This window comes from Vipera ursinii (genome assembly GCF_947247035.1).
Source record: "Vipera ursinii genome assembly, chromosome: 11".
In the NCBI taxonomy this organism is placed as follows: domain Eukaryota; kingdom Metazoa; phylum Chordata; class Lepidosauria; order Squamata; family Viperidae; genus Vipera; species Vipera ursinii.
Window position 1 is genome coordinate 9,709,650 of NC_139524.1, and position 19,351 is coordinate 9,729,000.

Sequence of the window (19,351 nt, forward strand, 5' to 3'; positions counted from 1 at the left end):
CGCGGCCCGTCTGCAAAGCTGCCGAAAGCGGCAGCTTTGCAGACGGGCCGTCGCCGTCGGGCAACCGGGAACCGGTTCCATCTCACTTTAAAAAAAAATGGCAACCGCGTGCGTCCGCGCATGTGCAAAAAAAAGTTTTGCGCATGCGCAAAATGTTTTTTGCACATGCGCGTGCATGGACACACGCATGCGGCACCCACTTTTTTAAATTTGTGATGGAACCGGTTCCCAGTGGCTCTTTTCCTTTTTTAGGTTGCCGACCCCTGATCTAGTCCAATCCCCCCTGCTTGAGCGGGATACCTACACCATTTCGGACAAATGGCTGCTCAGTCTCTCCTTAAAGGCCTCTAGTGAAGGGGCGCTGAATGTGATGGGTCTTCTTGAAGTGAATCACTTTATTTAAAGGTAGCAACTTTAATGTTAAAGGTAGCAAATCCCTAAGAAAAGTTTAATCTTTAATGGCTCACAGTTGGGAGGCTGAGGAATCCTGTCGTGTCCACACATGTGCATTTACATACCTTAAGGTCCAAGTGACGTTGTCTTGGAACCATGTTCCTCAACCTGGTTCTTTCTAGCTCTGTTGGAACAGTTCTAAAACTGCTCAACCAGCACGTTGCCCTATCGTATCAGGATTGTCCCAACCTATCTAGAAGACAGAAGAAATTGTGCAAGGTGGCCTTAATTTTGAATTTTTTTGAATTTTATTGAATTAATATACCGCCCTTTCCCATAGGACTCAGGGCGGTTTACAGGGTATATAAAACATCAATACAAAAATTAAGAACAATTTAAAAAGATTAAATTAAATCCCTGAAAAAATATAAAACCCCAATTAAAACCCCAAATTAAAACTCAGCCTGGGCCGGAAAGCTTGAAGAACCAGGTCTTCAGGTCTCGGTGAAATGATCGAAGGCAGTCCTAAGCTCCATGGGCAGCTGGTTCCAAAGGGCAGGCGCACCCACAGAGAAGGCCCTCCCCCTGGGTGTTATCCACCGGCATTCTTTTACCGGTGGTACTCTGAGAAGACCCTCCTTGTGGGAGCGCACAGGACGAAGGGAACTTGATGCCGGCAGCAGGTGTTCCCTCAGATATCCCGGACCCAAGCCATTTAGGGCTTTATAGGTCATCACCAGCACCTTGAATCTCACCCGGAGGGCAACTGGAAGCCAATGCAGCTCGCGGAGCAGAGGTGTTACATGGGAGTAACGGGAAACCCCCATCACAACTTGCGCGGCTGCATTTTGCACCAGCTGAAGCCTCCGAGTGGTCCTCAAGGGCAGCCCCATGTAGAGAGCGTTGCAGTAGTCTAAACGGGAGGTCACGAGCGCCTGAGTGACCGTACGTAGAGCATCTCGGTCCAGATAGGGCCGCAACTGGCACACCAGGTGAACCTGGGCAAAAGCCCCCCTGGTCACGGCTCCTATGTGATCTTCCAAACTGAGCCGTGAATCCAGGAGGACGCCCAAGTTGCGAGCCCTATCTGGACCGAGCCTTAGAGTATGCAATAGATTTGTGCCCTCTGATTTATTTGTTTGTTCGTTTATTAAATACTACACTGCTGAATCTTAAAAAGTAGTAGTGGTTTAGGCCAATAAATGCCCTACAAAGCAATACGTAATAGAACTAATGTACGTTAAATTACAAGCCCATAAAAACAGTCGAAAACTATGTCTGTACCAGATGCTGTGCTTATAAAATTGGTTTCTTTAAAAGGAGGCCTGGGGATGAATTTCTTAGAAAAAGTCTGAAGAAGAAAAAAAATTTGGGACTAGGTGAAATTGCTTTGGGGGCTTCAGCAAGCTTCTGGGTTGTCAGTCATTTATCTCTAGTTTAATTGCTTAGAACTTTTGATGGATTCCCCCCCCCCCCGCAAAAAAAAAGCATCTGCCCAAAATATGCTGCTTTAAGAGAACTTGATCCTCTTAGGAAACCAGGCAATAATGTCACTATCCTCATATGGGCTTCGTTATTATGTTTTCATTTAATGTTTTGGAGCACTCCTTTGGTGGTGTTTTGTATCAGTTTCAGAAACATCCACGATTGATCCTGAATAATTGGCTTCATACAGAAGTAGAGATGAGAAGCGAGTTGCCGGCCAGCTAATTAACCAGTCCTTAAATAGAAGGAATGATTTATTTTTTTTTCATGGTTCGCTACGGATTTTCCTCTAATTCTGGTCTAGCTTCCAAATATTTTTTATTGTAAGGTTTTCTGGTGGTGATCTGGAAAGCTTTCTCACAACGTCTTTGAAGACCCTACTGTCTCTTTTGGCGGAATTGGAGGCAAAAATCCATGTTGGGCAGGCTACACGCCGGTATAAGCAGTGGTGGGATTCCGCCAGTTCGCACCACTTCAACAGAACCGGTAGCTAATTTTTTTGTGGCCCAGACCCAGAATGGACTTCCGGAAGCGGCATCCAAACAGAGAACCGGCTGTTCACCTCTTTGAATCCCACCACTGGGTATAACGTACTGAGTCTGTCTCCAATTTATACCTTCTGGGATTTTCTATTAGGAAAGATCAGGTAGGGCTCAACACTTCCAGCTTGAAGTCACGAGCAATTTCTGCTAGTCCATGTTGGCGATTTGGGGAAAGAGCTACATACACTTCCTTGGCTCTGAAGAGTTTCAGAATCTGAAATGTCTCCTTTTCCTGTGTTTGAAACCAGTGTGTATCAACATGGAGTTGCTGAATTTTTGGTCGTGCTCCAAGCTCTCCGACGTGTCATTCTTCGGAGGTGTTTTAACCGTGCAAAAGATTTTAAGGACATGTTTTACAAGTGGTGTGTGATAGGGCCCGTCCGTCGGGGTTCTGAACGGTCAAGAAAATAAAGAAAGGACGTTAAAAAACAAAACAACCCCCCCACCACCACCAAACCTTTAATTGAGCTGAGTTGTGTTCTGCTGGTTTGGTCTTTATTTCTACCAGGTTTCTAAAGTGCAGAATTTTTTTAAAAAAAAATTCTGCTACTACCGCTTTAATATTTCCTCCTTGAGGAGTTTTGGACTTTAGTTTTGCCATCCGGTTGCTTCTTGCAAACGAGCAGAACTGAAAAAGGCCGGTTAGTTTTGTCATCACTGATGCGCTTTGTGTAATGCAGAAGAATTTCCTTGCTTTCATCGCAGCCCCATTCCAATGATGGATGGAGTCCAGGGAAGCCTGGGCCTTCCCTTAAACCAGGGGTAGGCAACCTCGGCTCTTTTATGACTCATGGACTTCAACTCCCAGAATTCCTGATGCTGACTCAGGAATTCTGGGAGTTGAAGTCCATGAGTCATAAAAGAGCCGAGGTTGCCTACCCCTGCCTTAAACCTTCTTTTTCTCTCGTTTGAAAAGGCAAAGAGGTTGGCGTCTTGATCGCCTTTGTCCTTTTCCATTAGCAATGAAGCAAAGTCTTTGACTGCAAAAAATGCTGTTCGGTACTTTTACAGGCCTTTATTTTTAAATGCTCAGCTTCCATTTTAGCCTGCTCAGATTGAAAAGAATCACGTTGTTATTCTTTGGTGATTATTGTTGTTGTTGTTAGTTGCGAAGTCGTGTCCGACCCATCGCGACCCTGTGGACAATGTTCCTCCAGGCCTTCCTGTCCTCTACCATCTTCTGGAGTCCAGTGATTATTACTACTATTATTTTATTTCCCCCCCCCCCGCCCCATTAACAGATAATACAACAGGAATTATATAGGGGAAAAAAACCCCTTGGAATAAAAAATTATGAATGCATAGGCAAGAAGAGGAGAAAGGAATGAAATATTTTATGAATCGTCCAAAATCGTCCAAACTTCCAATAAGTTAGTTCTTTTTACATATCTTTAGTACTCTTTCCAGCAAATTCCTTTTCCGGGAAATTTCTGCACTGTGTTTAATCTCTTCATTTAAAGTTGTGGAGTGCCGAGGAACACACAGCCCCCGAGGAACAGAACAAACACTTATAGTCCTGTGACTTCAGGGGGAAGGAGGGAAGTACAGGTAGATAGCTTGAGCCAACCAAAATGGTACAAACCGATGCCTAACTTTCTGAGCCCTCCACTATTCTTCACCAGGCAAGATGCACTTCTAGAGACTTGGTTTCCTTCCTGATGTGTGAACCCAGAATTCCCCAGCCAAGTACTGTATGGCCATTATAGAGAATTCTTGCAATGTAATCTGGCCAATTTACTTGGAGGCGGTCAAGATTGGGAAGGGTCGAACAAAATGACTTGAGTTAGCAAGAAGAGCAACTAAGATGATTAGAGGCCTGGAGACCAAAACAGACGAAGAACAGTTGCAGGATTGAGGTATAGCAGTCTAGAAAAAGGAAGGACTAGGGGGTGACATGATTCAAGTATAGGAGGGGCTGCCGTAAAGAAGGGGGAGTCAACTTATTTTCCAAAGCACCAGAGAGCAAGACGAGAAACGATAGATGAAATCTAATCAAGGAGAGGAGCAACCTGGAATTTAAGGAGAAACTTCCTAACAGTGAGAACAATTAACCAGGGGAGTGATTTGCCTTTGAGAAGTTTTGTGTGCTTCATCACTGGAGGTTTTTAAGAAGAGACTGGGCAGCCACTTGTCTGAAATGGATTAGGGTCGCCTGTTTGAGCAGAGAGTTGGACTAGATGACCTCCAAGGTCCCTTCCAGCTCCATTCTGAATGAAAGATCTCCACTCTCCTTCGTTCTGTGAATGAATAGTGTCTGCCACTAGATGGCATCTAGATTGCATCGGTAGCAATATTGTTCTTAACAGAGAAGTCTGCCTCTGAACACTGACTTTATGGAGAAGTGGAAACCGTGAAGAGACGGGAATTGTATTGATTATGGCTCTGTCTACTAGCTATTGCCTAGGCCAGCTTTTACCAGCCTCCTGTTCCCCATCTGTGAGATTGGAATGCCCACCAGCACAACAGTTTCATTTAGCATTTGCATAAGTATTGATGTGATATTAGTATTGCTTGTAGTCATTTTACATGAGCTAGAGTGTGATAGACTTAATAGTTTATTGTTGTTAACATATGGTTGTTTATGATTGTTTTTATCTTTATACCTTGTATTTAGCTCTGGGAAGTCGGGGAGGGGGGAGGGGGGAAGGGGTGGGGGGAGGGTTAGGGAGGGTTGGGTGGAGGGAGGGGGGAAAGGATTGTTAAAGATAAAATGTATTGTAAAACTTTTCAATAAAAAAAAAGACATGCTTATCCATAGTTCACTCAGCTCTGGCTTACTAAAAAAATAGATAATCTAATTTTCCAACAGGTAACAAATGCTTCACCGTAGATGATTTGCTTGGGTTGGCTAAATGCAACAGACTAGATTAAAATGAGATTAACTACAAGTAATCTTTGATTTACAACTGTCCGTTTAGTGACTGTTCAAAATTACGGCAGCACTGAAAAAAGTGACTTATGGCTATTTTTCACATTTACGACCATTGTGGTCACGTGATCAAAAATCAGATGCTTGGCAACTGGCATGTACTTACGACAGTTGCAATGTCCCGGGGTCCCCTTTTGCCGCCTTCTGACAAGCAAAGTCAGTGGGGAAGCCAGATTGACTTGACAACCGTGTTACTAACTTATCAGCTGCAGTGATCCGCTGAACGACTGTGGCAATAAAGCTTGCACAGTGGGGCAAAGCTCACTTAAGACATGTCTCACTTAGCAACAGAAATGCTGGACTCAGTGGCGGCCACGTGTCAAGGACCAACTTGTAGTTTGCAGCCTGGTGTGCCACGTACAAAATCAGAGAGAGACAGCTAGGGTCACACAACAGGTTATGCAAAATGTGGTGGTCTTCATGGTATCATTGTGTGTTGTGTTTGCTCCGGTGGTTGTGGCCTAGTCAATAAACCATGACTTGATCATGGGACCTTGTTTACTTAAAAAAAAAAAAAGGATTCTAACTTTGGGCCAGCGCTGGAGGGGGGGGAAATAATAGCTCCGAGCATATCTCCTGATTTCAAATTTCATTATGACTGAAAAGCTCAGCCAGTTTCAAACTGCCCTGCCTTTCTTCATGAATCTGTTCGCTGTCTTGAGCTGCACAACTCAAGCCATGAAAGTGCCACAGTATTTCTCCAGATTGCATCATTTTTCAGGCTTTCATAACAATGTGGCTGGCCTAATATGAAACAGATATCAAAGGGGCGCTCTGTTTTCTGCGCGACTTATGATTTCCTTGTCGTTAAAAAGGTCAACGAGTGGAAGGAGAAGCCCGGGAAAAAGAGGGCTGAGATGGAACAGCTACGGCACAGTTTGGCTGGAAAAAATAAGGGGGGGGGGAGGGCGCCTTGTTTTAAAAAATCTGCCGCCCCAGACTTTGGTTTGGAAATGAATAGCTGGTTCACATCACCAAAAGCTCTGGAAAGCGCACAGCTCTTCCAGATGTTTTTAATAAGGCAGCTTGGAAGCATCTCTTCAGCAGGCGATGTTCATGTCGTTCTTTGGAGTCCTTCATATCACCAGGTTTCTCTGGGAAAAAAAAAAACAACAAAGAAAAAAAAAACACCCCAAAACTTCAATCTTCCATCAAGTGTCCTCCAACAATTTTGAGTCTTCTCAAAATAATACTGTGGTTTCTTCACTTCTTCACATGTGGTTAAACAAATCATGGCTTGGTGTAATGGAGCAAGCTCCCGGAAATGGGCACAAATTGATAAAGTAGGGCTTTTTCAAAAGAGATACAAAATGTTTGTCTTGACGTTGCATCTCTTTTAATACCGATGGGGTTAGCTAGTTTGGGTAACGGAACATCTGTACGAAAACAACCAAGCTCAGAGAGCATCAAGGACCCCTCATTTCAGTCCTGAGCTACAAATACTCTTCTTTATAGCTCTTGTCTTGACTCTTCACGTCTCCTAGAGTTGAACAGAAGATTGAAAGCTCTTAATCTTTGGATGATAAGCAAACTTATTGCCTGAATGTGTTTTTTATGACACACCAAACTTTTTCTTATCTGCCAGGAATTTTGTTATGCCCAGATTTGTAATAGCTTGGTTTGAGAAATTTACACACTTTTTTTTTTGATGGTAGCTCTTACAGTCATGGCAACCCTGTAAGTTTAAAATAGTGGAAGGGGGGGGGGATGTTCCAAGCTACACAAGGTCTGAGCCCTATCTTCCTTGCCCCAGAGTTGCAAAAGAATTGGTCTGAAACTGGAGAAAGGCAGCCTAAGTGTGATGGATTAGAGACTCCGTACAAAACTTAAGCAGACCAGATCGAATTGTGAGTGTAACCAATTTGGCTATTTCTCACCACAACTGTTTACAGCCTGAGAAAATTGCGGCCTGCCTAGAACAAGCTGAGCAGGCAGCTGTGGCTGGGGAGGAAGTTTAGCTGAACCCCTGAAAAAAAAATGGGAGCAAGTACAGAACTCAACCAAGAACGTTCTGATTTAAATGCATACCTCGCCGGGTCCCTCGGTTTGAGTGTTTAGGCACGGTAGGAGAACTGAGGTGGAATTTGTTGAGATGGTTTGGAAACTTGGGTTCCTTGGAATTTGGCATGTCCCACTGTGGGCAAAACCTCAGACCATTCTGATGGAAAAGGTCTTGATGCATATTCAGTACAGCTTGTAGCTTCTGAGAAAACATACATTGTATGTATGCCATGTTCGGAAGTGCAATGCTTTTGCAGTCACCTCCTGAGAAGCACACCGTAGTGCAGTCACCTCTAGATCTCCAGGAGTTTGGGTTGTAGTCAACGGGAGGATTTAGTAGGCTTCCTATAGCAATAGCACTTAGACTTATATACCGCTTCACAGTGCTTTACAGCACTCTCTGGGCGGTTTACAAAGTCTGCATCTTGCCCCCAACAATCTGGGTCCTCATTTTGCTGACCTGCGAAAGATGGAAGACTTGAGTCAACCTTGAGCTGCTTAGGATCGAACTCCAGGCTGTGGGCAGAGTTTGCCTGCAATACTGCATTCTAACCACTATGCCACTAGGGCTTCCTATTGACTACGAAAGCTGTGTTGGTCAGTTCAATGGCACTTCAGCACAGATTGTTGCTTTATACCAGTGGTGGCGAAGCTATGGCACACGTGCCAGTGGCGGCACGCAGAGCCCTCTCTGTGGGCACTCGGTGTCTGAAAGGTTCGCCATCACTGCTTTATACTAGGTCAACTTATTGATTCGTTAACCCCAGCAAAGGTTCTTCAGGATTTCAATTAAGGTCTTTCCCTGGCTTTGAGAGATAGAATTGAATTAGGCTGTGATAGCAGAATTTTTAAGCCTGTCCATGTCTTCCCTTCCATCTTTCTTTACCCAAGGGAAAAGGGGGAAGAAGTGGGTGGGCTAGTTTCAGTCTCTTTGTAATCCTCTCCCACATCCTTTTTTGTAACACATGCTTCTTGGTATTTCCTAATCTGGTGCTTCCCTGACAGCTTCTGAATTCTTTCTCCAAGGTTATCTCCCTGGCTTGCTGTAGCCAGTTTAATACTTAGATGGGTGACCAGTATGACATCTTAAGACTGTAGGCTAGGCAGAGCTAAAAAAAAAGAAAAAAAAGTCCAGAATAATGCAATGAGAAACCACTTCCACAAATCACCCCCAAACTGTGCAAATGCAATGATAGTTTCTTTCAGAGGAGACTTTTTATAACATGAATCCAATGATTGGAAAACCATGATTTATGGCTTGGCTTTGTGAGTGAACCAGGCTCCTTTGGGTTCTACAAACTGTAGTTTAAAGAAGCACACTATGGTAAGGTGTGCAGTCATTGATGAAAGTCTTGTCAATTTGAGCACTCCAGATTACATTTCAGCGCTAAGATGTGAAGTCCTAGTAGTGTTCTAGCAAGATCCCACGTAGTAAGCTTTCTGGTAGGTCCAGCCCTTACAGACCAAATTATTCAGCTCCGAATAATAATTATTCAGCTCAATTATCCAGCTTTGTTTTTGGTGCCTGCCTAGAGCAGGGCTTTTCAACCAGTGGTACGGGTACCACCTGTGGTACATTGGCATCTGGCAGGTGGTACGCGACCATCCTAGAAAAGTGTAACGGAGGAGGGGAATGAGCTGAACCGGTGGCAGCACCGCACAAGCCTGAGTGAGAGATGGCTGGAGCTGCAGGGTTGTCAGGGCTCAGCAGAAGCGCCAGGATCAGCACTTCTTCGGGGTTGTCAGGGCTCAGTGGAAGTGCCAGGATCAGCGCGAGGCTCCAGCTGGAGCTTGGCGCTGATCCTGCCGCTTCTGAGCCCAGAAGAAGCGCCAATCAGCTGGAATGTTGCAGCATCTCCAGGGTCTTGTGATTTACATTCAGATGCTTGGCAACTGATTCATATTTATGATGGTCACAGTATCCCAGGATCATGTGAAGTGACCAAAACCTGCTGCAACCACCCAGCAGACGGGGGAGAATAAAAACCAAACACCCGTCCCCTCCCCACCCCCACTGCCAATCCTCAACAGAAATGCTCACAACAATGAAAACCTCAAACAGGAGGAAGAGCGCCGCCGGGCGGACAGGCAGGTGTCTTGCTTGGCTGTGGCTTGGGGGGGCACTTTTTTTCAGTGCCATTGTAACTTTGAACAGTCACTAAGCAAACTGTTGTAAGTCGAGGACTACCTGTACGTCATCTCTCTCTTTTTTTTTTTTTTTGGTCATCAAGTTTTTGACCCCTTGCTAGGCGACTGGTGGTACTCGGATGTTGCCATATCCTAAAAGTGGTACAATGGGTGAAAAGGTTGAAAAGCCCTGAGAGCATCTGTTTTTTACAGCACTTATAAACCATAACTAGCACATCATGTTCTCTGCATCTAATATGTCTAATGCCGCATACTGCTCCTCTAAGAGTCTCTGTCTCTCTCCCTTTCTCCCTCTCTGTGTGTGCGTGTGTATGCTAGAATTAGTCCAGTGTAACTTAGATATTTATCTTGTCATAAGGTTTTAAGGGGCTTGCAGTTCATGTAGAAAATGTTGACATGTTTCCACGTCATGGTGCATTTGAAACTTTGCAAGGTATTTTTTTATCATGATGGAAGGCACTCCAGCCATAGTTTACCCCCTATTCAAATCAGATTATGGAACATCTGCCTGTTTCCTTTCCCTCTTTAATCAAACTCCACCATCTTTTCCACCGTAAGAATACCAGAAATGCTCAGGGAATGGATGAGGCCAAAGATCTATTGCTTCTGGCTTTGTCTTCTTCCTACAGTGGCTGATCAGATGCACAGAGGTAGGACAGAGAGGCATCTGCCAATCACATTCCTTGGCACCCCGACACTATTAATATATAACGGTCCTGACAACTAGCCAACCCAGCAAGAATTCCTTACACAAGTCTTCTCAATTGTCACACTCAGACACTCCCTCCCCGCCCCATTCCAAACTTTCTTCAGGTCTCTGGCCTGGGAGATGCTATGGAGATGTGTATGGCAACTGGGCAGATGTTACGGAGAAGCACAAGGCAAGGAAAAGAGTGGGGAAAGGGATATTTTTTCAATGATAAGAGAGTCTTAATGGAGTACATCTAATTGCTTTCTCTAGGACTCACTGGCTACCCTTGTACATAAGGAGAAAAATGCGTGACTTGTACTACCTGGATCCCCTTACCTGGATGTTTGTGGCCCCCACTTCCCCACTGCACCTTTTGTCCTTTATTCTCATATGGCACCAATCGCCGAAGGGAGATTGAAGTATTTGTTAGGCTGCTCAGGGTCAGATAGGATAGGTCAGGGGTAGGCAACCTCGGCTCTTTTATGACTCGTGGACTTCAACTCCCAGAATTCCTGAGCCAGCCAAGCTGGCTCAGGAATTCTGGGAGTTGAAGTCCACGAGTCATAAAAGAGCCGAGGTTGCCTACCCCTGGGATAGGTCTTCTCTCCTGTAACTCGCTATGGCCATCTCATCCCCCACCTGTGCAGATAGAGCAGGTTTTTCTGAGCCACCCCTCTGAGCTTCGCATATGTTGCGCACACGGGGAAGACAGAAGGGGTTGTGGGTCAATAGCAGAGGGGAAGGCAGTCCGAGGGGGTCTTGGGTTCTTCTCTGTTTGGGGGACCCTGGTGAGCGTATCTGGCAGAAGCGGGTACTGCCAGTTGCAGTGGTGGAGGCAATTGTCCTCCGGCCCCTGCGATCAAATCGGGCAGTTCTTTGGGACATTAAAGCAATAGATGGGGTGAGAGTAGCAGGATAGCAAGAAGCCCCCGGAAATAGAAATGAATCCTTGGCAGTGACCTAAAGATGCTTTGTGCAGTCTTGAAAAATTACTGATTTTGCAGCGTTTGAGGAAGTGCATGATTGGCAGTTTAGGTCCGGTCTCAGAAATGCCTGTTGGAACTTTTCACGGAGGAATGGAAACAGGTTCTGAGTTGCCCAAAATTGCGGTCTGCGAGTCACCTCTCTTGTTCCGTCTTTACCTTTGGGAAGAAGAAACAGTGAGTCCTAGAACCTTTGCTGTAAGGTTGCTGATCTATAACTTAACAGAGTCAAAAGGGACGCCGTGTCCCTATTTTATCGCAGCATTCCCCGAAGCTTGTTTTTCCTGCGGGGGTGGGGTTTTTTTTTTTTTTTTTGCATCTTTAACCAAGAATCAGGGTTAAAGCAAAGTGGGGATTGGGGGGTGTGGAGAAGAGGAACTACAGGAAGATTTCATCTGTTCAGAGAGCAGCCTGGGCTGAAATGGAGGCTGAAAAAGACTCGAATGATCTTGAAAACAGGAAACTGTGTGGCAGTGTTTTTCTCCAGCCTCGGGTCGATGTGAATAAGCCATTGAGAAGCAGAGGCAGTGAGCGCTTTGGCCAAAGTGAAGGTAAAGATGGGAAGGGGAGGGGGCTGGTCTTCCAAAAAAAAAAACAACAACCCCAAAACCCACCCTTTTGGCTTAGGACAAAAAAAAAAGAAAAGGGAATCACATTCCCCCCTCTTTTTTACAAGTCAATCGAGCATTTTGTTGGGTTCCCCCCCCTCTGCTCAAAGCAGAATGAGTCCTGAGTATGTCCTCCCCCCCGCCCCCCTTGTTCCTGTCTGTGTTTTGAGAAGCTCTGAGCCAGAGGACTGTCTTGGATTTCAGACAGCTCTGGGCCCGAATCCTTGCATTGACAATATTCGAGATTCAGAAATGTGGTCCTTCCCAGGATCAGCGCAAGAGTCATCTACCCCCTTTGGAGAGCTGCACTTTTCCTGTGCGGTTGGTTGGAAGAGAAATGAATGGGGGGGGCGTAGGAGGAGAAGCTGGCCCTGCCCTCCTCCCACCTCTCTCCAAACAGATGAATCATATTCCCACAATTGCAATTAAATTTTCAGCTCTCACCGAATTCTGGGGCAGTGAGCAAAAACAGTGACGTCCGAACTTGGGTCAGGAGGGAGTGTCTGTCTCCTTCTGCCTGTTTCTGTCATTAAGCTTTTCTTCAAAACCGATCCGAAGATCCAACTTGGGAGGCTGGGTGAAAAGACGACCAGAAGAAGCTTAGAAACCCTATCGGGGCAGCTGTTTGTTGTTATTTTTTAAAATATTATTATTATTATTATTATTTTGTTTGTTTGTTTCCTTTTACTGGATGGTCTTCCCTTCCACCTCATCCTTCAGCAGCAGCATTTTCTTTTTGACTTGAGTTGCCACCCTTCAGTTGGAATTAGAACTTGTGAGCAGAGCCTTTTTGCCCTTCTCTTCTTTTTCCTTCTTGGTCCGTTTGAAACATCTGGCTTTGGCTGTCTCTGCCCCGGCTTCTCTTTTTTTCTGGGTGCAAAGTCTCTTCTGCGCTTAAAAAAAAAGGAGACTTGACCAGGTTCAGTAAGGAGAAGCTTCAAAGAAGACTCTCCGTTCTGTTTTGGTTTTTTTTTAAAAAAAATAAATATCTTTTTCAACGGCTAACCGTCTCCTCCTGGCTCTCCATCCTGCGTGTGCCGTTCTTCCTTTCCATACAAGTCACTCTGTTCCAAGAAGACTTTTTAACCAGCCAGCTTTGTGGGGCTGCTGGGCTGTGTTCTCCGAAGCGAGCTGGCTGGACTCTGCGATTCAGAGAAGGTCCACCCCAACGCACAAGGACCCTCGGCCAAGACACCCTGGAGAGGCTTCTGGACTGCTTGACCCTCTGTAGGGAGTGAATGGTTGACTTGGCTCTTCTCTGCTTTTTCTTTTCTTGGACAAAATGTACGAGCGGCACAAGAGACGGTACAGCCTGTGTGAGATTTCCAAAGAAGAGAGGTCTGTAGAGGTGGTTCTGCTGAAGGTATGGCATAGCTTGTGTCTCTGGCCGAGGTGCCTCTACACGTGTCTCCCTCCTTCAGGGTGGTCAGGGTCAGATCCTGGGGAGTCTCTCCCCTTTATTCCTTTTTCTTGTGAAAGGGAGTCTTTGATTCTCATCAGGAATTGGTCTCTTTCCAAGGACAGGATTTGAAATAGAAAGTAGTAGCAGAGTAATATCTGAGAAGAAGACTAGCCATGCTTAGTTAGAGGTAGGTTTTTTGTTGATACCCAAGGATTTCTGTGCAGGATTTTCAGTAGACAAAGAGAAAGCATTTGCTAGATTGGTATGGGTAAATTACTTGGATGTCTCTAAAATAACTTATTTTATTTTTTAAAAAAATATATTTTTATTGAAAGGGTAAGTAGTCCTAGGCATAGGAGGTCTGGTACTAAAACGCTTACAATGATGATGATAAATGCCATAAGTTTATAGTTCCGACTGTACATATATTACGCTTTGCGCATTCTTCTTATAAGTTGGCATTGTTTTCTCATGCTAGCTAAGTTTGCGGTTGGTTTCGGCTAATGTTTTAATCAGAAAGTTGCTTAGCCATATTTATATTTTGTGTACTATGCATTCTATTTCAGATTTTTCTTTTTTCCCCCCAAGAATGTATTAGGGCGGAATCTCAGCTCTGCCCTTGCAACAGCTAGACCAAGAAGAAATGCCTTTCTTACGTTACTCACCTCAATTTGTGTCATGGAAACCCAAAATAGGGCATCTTTTGCTTTATGTTGGCCTTCCATTGTTATCTCCCACTGAATCCATCACCATTGAGTTTCATGGTAAAGAGCAAGGCTAAATCCATCTTTGATTTTTCTCCCCCCTTTTATTTTTTGCATATCCAGTTTTGCAACTTCCTATGAATATCTATCTTCCCCCACAAATAAAACATCTTGGAATTTTAATACAGATGTCCTATTTTAATAACACACCCACTGTCTCCTCTCTCACCTACTTTTGAAGTTGCATTCCCTATTCCATTCTTCTGAAACCCTAAATCAAGACTCAGTAACCCATGCTGCTCAGCCAAATGAAAATTTTTTTAATTTTTTAATTTTATTTCCATTTATATCCCGCCCTTCTCTGAAGACTCAGGGCGGCTTACAAGCTTAGCAGTAGCCTTCATTCTATGTATATGCCTGCTTGTTAGGGCTTTCACACACACACACCCCCAAGCGGCATTATTACAAAGTCAGCTTAATTGCCCCCAACAATCTGGGTCCTCATTTTACCTACCTCAGAAGGATGGAAGGCTGAGTCAACCTTGAGCCTGGTAGGACTCGAACCTGCACTAATTGCAGGCAGCTGGTGTTACTTAAGGAGGCATTAGCCCACTGCTCCACCAAGGCTACTGGTGGTTTGCTAAGTTCAATGTGATTGCCTTAATTACCTTGGCAAGTCCATATTCTTTCAGGCCTTTGAGTCCGATTTTATATACCGGTATATGCTCTCTTTCCTGGTCCCAAAGTTTTCAATCAGTGTGTTTTTGTTTGATTTTTTTTCCCCTGCTCATTGAAATCTGGAGTTAGTTGTGCCTTTAAATAGGGTGTGGAGGCGGTACCTTTTTTGGCTAACGGTCCCTGGCATTTTTCCACTCTCCCCCTTTCCCCACGTGGACGCTTTCCAAGCTAAAATTAGTATCTGCTCCACCAAACAGTAAGGTGGCAATCTGAGCGTGTTTTGTCACTCTTAAGAGCTTTACTTTCCTGGCGGAGAGAGCGGCAGTTGAAAGAAAGCAGCCAATGGAATGGCTCAAACAGTCTGGCTTGGACGTATTAATTCAGAGACATGGGGAACCGTTCCACAATCTAAAATGGAGGCTGGGAGGGGAGAGGTCATACATAGTTTCCTAGATCGTTTTGAACTAGTATAGCAAGTTTTTAATGGAATTTAATGAAAGGAAGCAACGCAGACCCCAAGGATTGGTTCATCCATTGCATTATATGTAGAAGATAGAAGGTAGAATTGTACAGCTGGAAGGGATCTTGGAGGTCCTCCAGTCCAACCCCCTTCTCAAGGCAGGAGACTTTATATCATTCCGGTCAATTGATTGTTGGGGACCCCTGTCCTAAGTCATGGATCCTAACTCCATTTTGCCCTTTTGCTGTTCTGGTTTGCCCATGGGAACCCTTTTGGCTGGGAAGTTCTTGGTTCATAAATTCTGCCTTAGGAAGGTCAGAGAGCTGAGGTCGCTTTTCTCTCACTTACGTCCTCTGATGCCCAACTACGACTGTGTTCTTATTTGAATGCTGCAACTAGGCATCACCGACTCAATGCCTTCCAGAAGTTTTATATCCCCCTTCCATGAAGTCTAGCCAATATGGTCGTGGCAAAGCAATTCTGACAGCGTGCCTGCAACGCAGAAGTGGTTAGTTCACAAAAGTGGCCTTAAAAGTATCTTATAAAGAACAGTTGCAGGAGTTGGATATGTCTAGTTTAGTGAAAAGAAGGATTAGGGTGCGACATGACATCAGTGTTCCCATATCTAAGGGGCTACCACAAAGAAGAGAGGGTCAACCTATTCTCCAAGGCACCTGAAAGCAGGAGAAGAAGCAACGGATGGATACTAATCAAGCAGAGAACTAATCTAGAACTAAGGAGAAATTTCCTAATGTTGAGAATAATTAACCAGTGGAACAGCTTGCCTTCAGAAGTTGTGGGCGCTCCATCACTGGAGGCTTTTAAGAAGAGACTGGACAGTCACTTGTCTGAAATGGTATAGGATCTTCTGCTTGAGCAGGGGGTGGACTAGTAGATCTCCATGGCCCCTTCCAACTCTGTTATTCTGTTATTCACTCTTCTGGTCTGCTTTAACTGCTGAATGATGGAGGAAACCTGGATGCTGAAGCAAGATGTGTGCATACAGTAATACTGGATGGGGAAATGATTTTTTTCATTTTCCCCTATTCATTTCCCTATTAGGATCTCTTCATATGGGACCTGTAACTGCCACTATCCTGGTTGTGTACTGTCCCTTCATATGTTGCATTAAATCATAATGCAGTTTATTTTATTTATTTATTTATTTTAATTCCATTTATATCCCGCCATTCTCCGAAGACTCAGGGCGGCTTACAAGCTTAGCAGTAGCCTTCATTCTATGTATATGCCTGCTTATTATTAGGGCTTTCGCCCCCCCCCCCAAGCGGCATTATTACAAAGTCAGCTTAATTGCCCCCAACAATCTGGGTCCTCATTTTACCTACCTCGGAAGGATGGAAGGCTGAGTCAACCTTGAGCCTGGTGGGATGTTTAGTGCAATAGATGAAGCCAGCTGTTACGGTTTGCCAAACCACGGTTCATGGCTTGGCGTTGTGTTTGAATGCAGCCATTGTGGTTGGTTTAAAGCTTGCCCAGGTTAAATTAAGCAGGTTTAGCAGATTGTATTGAGTACAGCCCGTAGGTTCATCACCAGATTGATGAAGCATGCTGTGCTGGAAGTCAAAGACTGGGAATTGCGGGACAGAGTGCAATGCAGATACAGCTTTTGACAAACAGGAAAAAAAGCATCTCCTTTGCACGCTGGAAGCTAAATTAAAACGTGATTAAAGGAAATGTGGACCCCAGGGTTTAAAAAGGAAACAAAAGTTAAAAATAACCTGTTTCTCGCTCCCCTCCCATTTTGGTGAAATTACTTGCTATAACTGTATTCGGAAGTTTGAATCCCGCAAAGGACTTGATTCTTGGCAGAGTTGTCGAAGGAAGGTGTGGTCTGAGGTGACCCGGGATAGGCTGGAGCAGAGTGCTCAAGCAGTGGCTGGACAAAAGGGACTCTTTCGCAACCCCCCCACCCCACCCCTTTGCAGGTTAAACAACAGCAGATGATAGCACAGTCTTCAGGGTCCTGCATTCCAAACAAGTGGAGCTGCATTTGGCCTTTGAGAAGCTCTGCCTTCTCCAGAGGTTGGTGCTATGTTATGATTTGCAGTGTGACATGGAGGGGAGGAACTGGAAGGGATCCATATACATGGTTTGATTTTGTACCATCAAGTCATTGTAGAGTCTTAGTGACCACATAGATAGATGTGCTCTGTAATGATGTGTCCCTAAGCTGGTCTTTCAGGTCTCTCAATAGTGTATTCGTCATCAGTGCAACTCCATCCATCCATCCATCCAGCTGTTGGTTGTCTAATTCCATCCTTCAGTGTTCCCTCTGTTCCTCCCTCCCTGCCCCATGCCTCCTTCTTTCCTCTCCTTTCCTTTCTTCTCCTCCCCTCCCTCTCCCCATTGCGTCTTCCTTCCTTCCTTCCTTCCTTCCTTCCTTCCTTCCTTCCTTCCTTCCTTCCTTCCTTCCTTCCTTCCTTCCTTCCTTCCTTCCTCAAACATTAGGTCTCTACATAATATGTGAAGGGGAATTGTATTGACTCTGCTTTAAATTCAGCATAAAGGAAATGAAATAAAAATACTGTTTGTCCTGAGCTTCCTCATTACTTTTTGGAGCGCAAGATTAATATGCCATATAATAATAATAATAATAATAATAATAATAATAATAATAATAATAATAATAATAATAATAGTAGTAGTAGTAGTAGTAGTAGTAATAAAAAACAAAAACAAAACCCAATTCTGTTTACTTGATTCATTTGAGGAGTCTGTGGAGTCTGGTCAGGTCAAAATAAGGGTTCATTAATTTATTTTATTAATTAAATTTATATGGCCACCCACCTCACAGTAAGTTGAAAACAGTCCAACAAAACAGCAAAATAAATAAAAACATGACTAAAACCATGTGACCGGCATGGCTAGACGCCAAAGGCACACAGAACACTGTTACCTTCCCACCGTAGTGGTCCCTATTTTTCTACTTGCATTTTTACGTGCTTTCGAACTGCTAGGTTGGCAGAAGCTGGGACGAGTAACAGGTGCTCACTCTGTTACGTGGCACTCGGGATTTGACCCGCCAAACTGCCGACCTTCTGATCAACAAGCTCAGAGTCCTAACTCACTGAGCCACTGCGTCCCTTAATAATTATTACAAGAGCATTAAAAACAACAAAAGCAGAACTAAAACAGAAAAAAGAGAATACGGGGGCTGCATCAAAAGATACCCATTAATTTGTCACCTCTCTCCCTTTGCTTTAGATCAACCGTGGAAACTGGTGTCCTGTTGAACCTTCTCCAGATTCTTTACTGTTGGAGCAGAAGCATCCTTGCAACTCTGCAGGTAAGAGAAACAGGTTTTCTTTGACAGATGGAAATAGAGGAGTGCTGTGTTGTTCCTGAACCTTAGTTTGGGGGAGCTGCACAATGTGGATCTTTTTGGCTGGCTGCAGTAGACTCAGTTACCAAGCACTGTCCAGTGCAGGATGTCAAAAAACAACAGTGTTGTGTTTGAGGAACGCAGGTAGACCACATCTGAGTTGGGTTGAAGGAGCTTTTGGATAGACTTCTTGAAGAGCACAATCCAGGTTCTCCAATAAAAATGGACTCCCAAACCCCCAAACTCATATCCATCCTGTGACATTGCGCCATGTCTTATCAGTATCAAGTAGGGGGAAGCTGAGTTATAAAATGCTGCCACAGAAATATGGTTGTGCCAATTAGAATTCATGTTTTAAAAGCTTCATAGTACCATGGCTATTAGTGACCACTTCTTCACCCTTCTGCTCCTCCTGTTTTTCCACCAATCTGTTGCTTATCTTCTGCCTACTGAGGCAGAATGGGCAGCCTTGGAGGGTAAGGTGGTGGGAGGCTTAAAGGAAAATCACTTTTTTTGATGCCACCATCACTTTAGAAATGTCACTACATGAATGATCATAAGTCAAGGACTAGTTGTAGATAAAGATAAAGGTTTCTCCTGTCTAATAGTGTCAGACTCTAGGCGGTGGTGCTCATCTCCATTTCTTAGCTGAGGGAGCCAGTGTTGACTGAAGATACTTCCGTGGTCACGTGGCCAGCATGACTATAGGCCAAAGGCACACAGAACACTGTTACGTTCCCAGCAAAGTGGCACCTATTGATCCACTCACATTTGCATGCTTTCGAACTGCTAGGTGGGCAGGAGCTGAGGCAAGTAACGGGTGCTCACCCCTTCTACAGAGCTCAGGTCTCGAACTGCCAACTTGATCGACAAGGCCAGCATCTTAACCGCTAGGCCACCACACACCCCTCTCTTGTAGGGGACAAATCAGCCTTCTCCAGCGTTGTAAGTTGGACTTCCACCTCGCCTTAATTTTCAAAGGCT

General features: G+C 44.6%; 1 protein-coding gene across 2 annotated transcripts in view; it reads left to right on the forward strand.

The window, feature by feature from the left end:
• AKAP13 (A-kinase anchoring protein 13) overlaps positions 1–19,351 on the forward strand; it is a 243,512-nt gene that overhangs the window by 143,583 nt on the left and 80,578 nt on the right. For both annotated transcript variants that reach the window (XM_083371301.1, XM_083371302.1), the window contains one exon: positions 18,250–18,331. In XM_083371301.1, the coding sequence (XP_083227427.1) occupies positions 18,250–18,331 (82 nt within the window). The remainder of the gene's footprint in view (positions 1–18,249; positions 18,332–19,351) is intronic.